This window comes from Octopus bimaculoides, chromosome 5 (genome assembly GCF_001194135.2).
Source record: "Octopus bimaculoides isolate UCB-OBI-ISO-001 chromosome 5, ASM119413v2, whole genome shotgun sequence".
NCBI classification, from domain to species: Eukaryota; Metazoa; Mollusca; class Cephalopoda; order Octopoda; family Octopodidae; genus Octopus; species Octopus bimaculoides.
The window spans coordinates 16,828,418-16,834,570 of NC_068985.1; the positions used below are offsets into that span (position 1 = coordinate 16,828,418).

Below are 6,153 nucleotides of genomic sequence, written 5' to 3' on the forward strand. Positions count from 1 at the left end.
AAATCCTACGGGAGCCAGTCAGGCAGTACTGGCAACGGCCACGCTCAAAATGGTGCATCTCATGTGCCACCCGCACAAGAACCAGTCCAGGGGCACTGGCAACGATCTTACTTGGCTTGCCGGGTCTTCTCACGCACAGCACATTTCCAAAGGTCTCGATCAGTAGTCATCGCCTCGGTGAGGCCCAATGTACAAAGGTCTTGCCTCACCACCTCAGCCCAGGTCTTCCTGGGCCTACCTCTTCCACGGGTTCCCTCAACTGTTAGGGTGTGGCACTTTTTCATGCAGCTATCCTCATCCATTCTCACCACATGTCCATACCAGTGCAATCGTCTCTCTTGCACACCACAACTGATGCTTCTAATGTTCAGCTTTTCTCTCAAGATACTTGCACTCTGACGGGTAATAATAATAACACATTCATACATTTTATTTGTTTGTTTTCATTGACTTCCAAATTTTCATAAACCCCTCCCAATGCATATTTTATGAGTTCCATCATCAATGTTTACTAGCTTGTTCAGGCTGCACTATTGAAGGCATCTCTTGCATATTTATCAGCCTCAAATCCTGTATTGGTATTAGATTGTTACAGTTTGCAAAACTATTTTCTGACTTCACCTTTTAACAAGTAAACAGTTTAATGTTGTCTATATAGTGGCTGAACTCAATCTTACAAACCTAGTAGTCAGTTCCTCTAGAATTTAGTGAAACATTTAACATAAGTGCCATGCCCAATAGAATTTGCGACAAATGAATGTCTCTGGAATATGATATTTTTGAAGTAAATTGTATGTTTTTAGGACTCATTCATTGTGATTTAGTTATATTTTTGTCCTCCATTTGCTCACAGTAGTTTCCATGAACCCTATAACTACTGCTAATAAATTATACATTGCTATTGATTTACTGACCCATGAATGCAGTTCAACACAATTATAAGCTTTAGCCTGTCAGTATGTTGGTTGGTTTCTCTTTTTCAGCCTGCAGTCTTCTAATATTTTATTTATTAATATCTGATCTTTACAGCCATTATGAACTTCTTCTTCCTCCTGCCTTTCTTTTCACAAATATATTTCTGCCTCAGTGTTGGTATGTCTCCTAACTTAGTGTCAATGTCAGTCATGTAGAAAGTAACAAGATATTTGATTCTTAAATTTTTGAAGTCATCCAATTCTCTTATTTTGGTTGGAGGATCGATTTTCCTTGTGTCAGTATAATGTTGGTATTTGAGATACTCATTATTTTGCTAAAACACTGGGCTATGTGTGTGAAAGAGTGACATACGGATGTTTTACCATGAAATTTTATATTTTGTCTATTCTAGGAACTTGTAACTATCTTTTCTTTTATGCTTTCTCTTTCTACTATGATAGCTCTCCATATCTGTGTTAGTGTGTCTTCTGTATTACTACATGTCTTCTGTATTATCTATATTAGTACATAAGGTGGTGAGTTGCCAGAATCATTAGCACGCCAGGCAAAAATGCTTAATGGCATTTTGTCTGTCTTTACGTTCTGAGTTCAAATTCCATCAAGCTCTACTTTTCATCCTTTTTGGGATTGATAAAATATGCACCAGCTGAGCATTGGGATCAGTGTAATTGCCCTTGTGTTAAAATTTGAAACCTATACCTGTATTAGTCCATGCCTTCTATAAAATATCTACTATATCTCTTCATATCTACGCTAGTATGCCTCTTATATCTTCTATAATATCTTGCATTATCTATGTTAGTACATTATGATACACTCTGCTGTCTGTGTTGAAGTACAAGACTAAATTTTTATTCTCTAGATTATTTTGTTTTGTGAAATAGTTTTCATCTCCCATATTTTTACTCCAACATATTTGTACAGTTTCTCTTTGGTGATTCTCTGCATTTTAGGATTTTTTTTTCATTTTTCATTTTTCATTTTTTTAGTCAGGAGTAAAGTTAGTGACCATGAGTCATTACAGGGCCTGTGAGACTGGGTGGAAGGAGGGAGAAGGTTCCTCAAGCAGGAAACCTGGCCCAAAGTGTTTGCAACAGAGTGATGAAGCTAAGGCCACCGGTAGTGCCAGTTGGTGATCTTGACTTGGACAGTGGGTTAAATCTATCACTCAAGTAGGTCATGGTGGTATTGGAACTCAACATAAAAAGCTGGCTCAAATACTGCCAAGTACTGGGGTTGATATGATTAAAACAAATTCTTGAAAGCATTGCCCCAGCTTGACTATATTCCATTGACAGAAACCAGTAAAAGCTATATATATTTAAGCATTCTTATGTTTGGTTGTGAAGGCATGTGGGCTAGTGGTCAGGCTGTTGCACTTATGATTATAAAATCATAAGTTTCAATTCTCAGACTTGGTAATGTGCTGTGTCCTTGAGCAAAACACTTCATTTCACATTGTTCTAAGAGTTCACTCAGCTGGATGTGATTTCCAGCAAAGTTAACCCTACAACAGATCTGTGTCCACTCAATGGGGACCATTGTAATCTCAGTCACTTATGCACTGTGGAAACAAAGTTAAGCTTCAGACTTATGAATCCCTAGGGCTCATGATAGGCCTTATATTTGGTGATTTTATGCTCTTCATTTGTGAACAATCATATACATATCACCATTTTCATTAAATTAGTAATTGTTACCTGTTGTGTTTAATTTGGCTATAAAAAAGGCATGTACTGACTCCTTCATTTCAATTAACTTCTGCCCTATGTATGCTTATATTATTATTATTATAAACTTTCTGCTTTGTTTGTCTCTTCAGGATGTTGGAGGTCAAGACAAAATTCGTCCATTATGGCGCCACTACTATACTGGAACACAGGGGCTTATATTTGTGGTAGACTGTGCCGATAGAGATAGAATTGATGAAGCTAAACAAGAGCTCCATCGAATTATTAATGACCGAGAAATGAGAGATGCTATCATTCTTATATTTGCTAACAAACAAGACCTTCCAGAAGGTATGTAACAAAGATTATTCTTAAAAACTCTGTACCCTCCCTCTTTTCTTTCACACCTTGTATATCATCTCCCTACTTAGTGATCTATATCTACAGATTTATTTCCATTCCACCTGTGCAACCTCCTATCACCTCTTTTTCTGAGCTACTTTGATCTCTCTTTCATCTTCTTCACCCTTCCATACTGATATTTACCATCAACTACATCTCTACTCTTGTTTTTGAAGATGTGGTTGATGGTAAATATCTACAGACACTTCTGATCGTGTAACACCCTCCTCTCATACTCTAATGAAATTACCCTCCACTATTTGTACATGTTCTTACACTTACCATCTTGTACCTACAGAACAAACTCTAGCCTACCCCACTGCCACCAATATTTTTATCTTCATTCTAGCTATTCTAACCCACTCCTATAATGTGGTGCAGCCATGTGTCTCTTGTATCACAAGCTGCCCATGCTTATCTTTCTATCACGGTTTTGCTTTTGACGTTTGGCATAAAGCCACCTCCATTTCTTTTTCTTTCTTTTTTTTTTTACCCTGAGTCTTGCAAGTAACTTAGCAACCTCACTAGTTTTGGTGTCATGAGAAACGTACCCAGTACACACAGTCAAGCAGTCGGCATTAGGAAAGGCATCCAGTCATAGAAATCTTGTCAAACTGTCCAACTCATCATGCTAGCATGGAAAACAGATGTTAAATGATGACATGAGTTGAACAGTGTGTAGTATATCATGTCACTATTCTTCTGATCTTGTGTTATATGAGTGGACCAATATTCTGAGATCTGATCTCCCTACTTCATCATCATCTGTCCAGACTCCAGCTGTCTGTTCTTAACATATATTTTCTTTGGTCATTGTTTGCTGCATGTATCTTCCACTCATTAGTTTTTCATTTGTCAGGAAATCCTATATTATCAATGCACCTACCTTTCCTACACACATCAGCTGATCTTTTTTGATGCTCAGTCACTCTTTCAACTCATGTGCTCTATTTTTATGCAATTTGAGACTGAAAATTAAATCTTTATTGTGGAAACAATAGTTGTAAAAAAAAAAAACCAAAATAATAAAATCTCGTATGTGCTATTAAAACATCCAGCAATCACAGTTGTCAACAAAAAACAATTTCCACCAATTACACAGAACACAAAAGCACTTAACTCAAATACAAATTAAACATTCTTTTTATGGAACATTCATAAAATATCTTAGGTTTCTATAATAATGAAATCGCTATACACATTCAATGATATAATTACAAAAACATCTAAAACCATTACATAAAATGAAAGGTAACGTGAAAAGAATACAACATTGGCTAGACAAGGAAACTAACCAGTTAATAAAAATTGGAGCAACCTTTAGTGTAACATCCTAGTGCCACAAATGAAATGCCTTCAAATCTCACTTTATCATTTTGAAAAAAGAAGGATGTGTTGGATATCCTTGAAATGATGTAATGGTCAAACTGTCATGCCTTTTAATCAAAGGCCTGCTCAATGCAGATTGACCTAGGGCCAAACAACCAGTGCTACAACAAAAATGTTGCAATAAAGAAAAAGTAACCCATAAAGGAACATGGTTCTTTTTATGATAGTCCCAATATGCACTAAAAGTAATTTAATCTTCAAATGGTTTTACTTCAACTTCTGTTTGCCAATTCTTTTAAACTTTGTCTTGTATAATATGATTGTTGTTAAAATATTAGTGTCTTTGTATCTTGGTAATGCAACTTGAATAAATTTTTATGTGTATGTTCTTTATTGTTTCTTACAGCAATGAAACCACACGAAATTCAAGAGAAACTAGGTCTTACTCGTCTGCGCGATAGGAATTGGTATGTGCAGCCATCATGTGCAACAACAGGAGATGGACTCTATGAGGGCCTCACTTGGTTGACTTCTAATTTCAAATCCTGACTAAAGCCCAAGTTTGAGGGGCCCCAATGATAACTTGATCTTTTGTAAATTTTTGGACTTGAAGTAGGAAAATCTAAAATTCCTAACAGGAAAGGAAATAAATTTTCTGTTTGATTAAAATTTTTAATAATGACATTTCAAACAAAAAAGACAACTATCAATAGATATCTATGTAATATCTATAGGTACATAGATATATAAACAAATACGACTTATAATACACATATTCAATTGCACATGCGCATTCATATGAATTAATATTTTTTGTAAGCCAGCCAATATATCTAAAGATATTTTGGCCATCTAGTGTGTGCACATGTGTGTATGTGTGTTTGTGCATGCATACTTGCCATCCTGCTGTCTCTACAACAGATGTCCATTAAGTGCAGCCAAGCTAATAAACTCCATTGAAATTCTCCAATTTTGCAGAAAAAAAAAAAAGACACCTCATTGCCAAGATTCCTTTTTAATATTTCAGTCTGTTTTATTAAAGGGATCTGTTGCAGTTGAAGGGAGGGATTTTGTTATATTTTTGAAAAATAAATAATAAAAAAAAAATGTTACAGACAAAAATATTCCTGAGCAGGATTGAGCAGATATTTTTTTTTTTTCAATCTAAGTAAATAAAACAAATTACTCAGAAAAATGAACCAATTTGGTTTATTTTTCTAATCTGTTCAGCTGTTAGACAGGTTCTTTTTTTTTTCTCCCCCAAAAAATGCTGTTTTCATTTGATATTAAACAAGGCAAAAAAAAAAAACCATGTTTGGATGCAATTGGTTTTCCTCATGCTAATTAATGACCTGCAAAACAAAAGAGAAATACTTCCTTTCTAGAAAGCAAGGAAAAAGAAAGAAAGCCATGTGGGACCATGATATGTGTGTGTGTATGTATGTATGTTTGTTTGATTAGTGAATGAATTTTAAAATTACAACTCTTGTGATGGATAAATAAACCGTCACCCAATTTCAGATCACACAGATTTGCAAGTATGTATAAAAATGAGTAATTTAAAGCAAATTTTTAAGTAACCATTTTTTTTTTTGTAAGGACAACTCTTCTATACATAAGAATTACTTTCTGATGCTTCAATGCCGTTAAGTTCTATTTTGTTCAGAAGAAAATAAAAACAGATGTAGAAGTGACAATGATAACAACCAGCTGCAGTCAGCTCCATAAATTCTTATGGGAACATGAAAAACGCATTCACATATTGTGTATGTGTGTGTATATATATATATATATATGTATATATATGAGTATGCTC

The 6,153-nt window shown here is 35.1% G+C and overlaps 1 protein-coding gene across 2 annotated transcripts in view; it reads left to right on the forward strand.

The window, feature by feature from the left end:
* LOC106868466 (ADP-ribosylation factor 6) overlaps window positions 1-5,675 on the forward strand; it is a 79,732-nt gene extending 74,057 nt beyond the window's left edge. For both annotated transcript variants that reach the window (XM_014913748.2, XM_014913739.2), the window contains exons 5-6: window positions 2,759-2,957; window positions 4,744-5,675. In XM_014913748.2, the coding sequence (XP_014769234.1) occupies window positions 2,759-2,957; window positions 4,744-4,886 (342 nt within the window). In that variant the 3' untranslated portion in view covers window positions 4,887-5,675. The remainder of the gene's footprint in view (window positions 1-2,758; window positions 2,958-4,743) is intronic.
* Window positions 5,676-6,153: the final 478 nt, after the last annotated feature.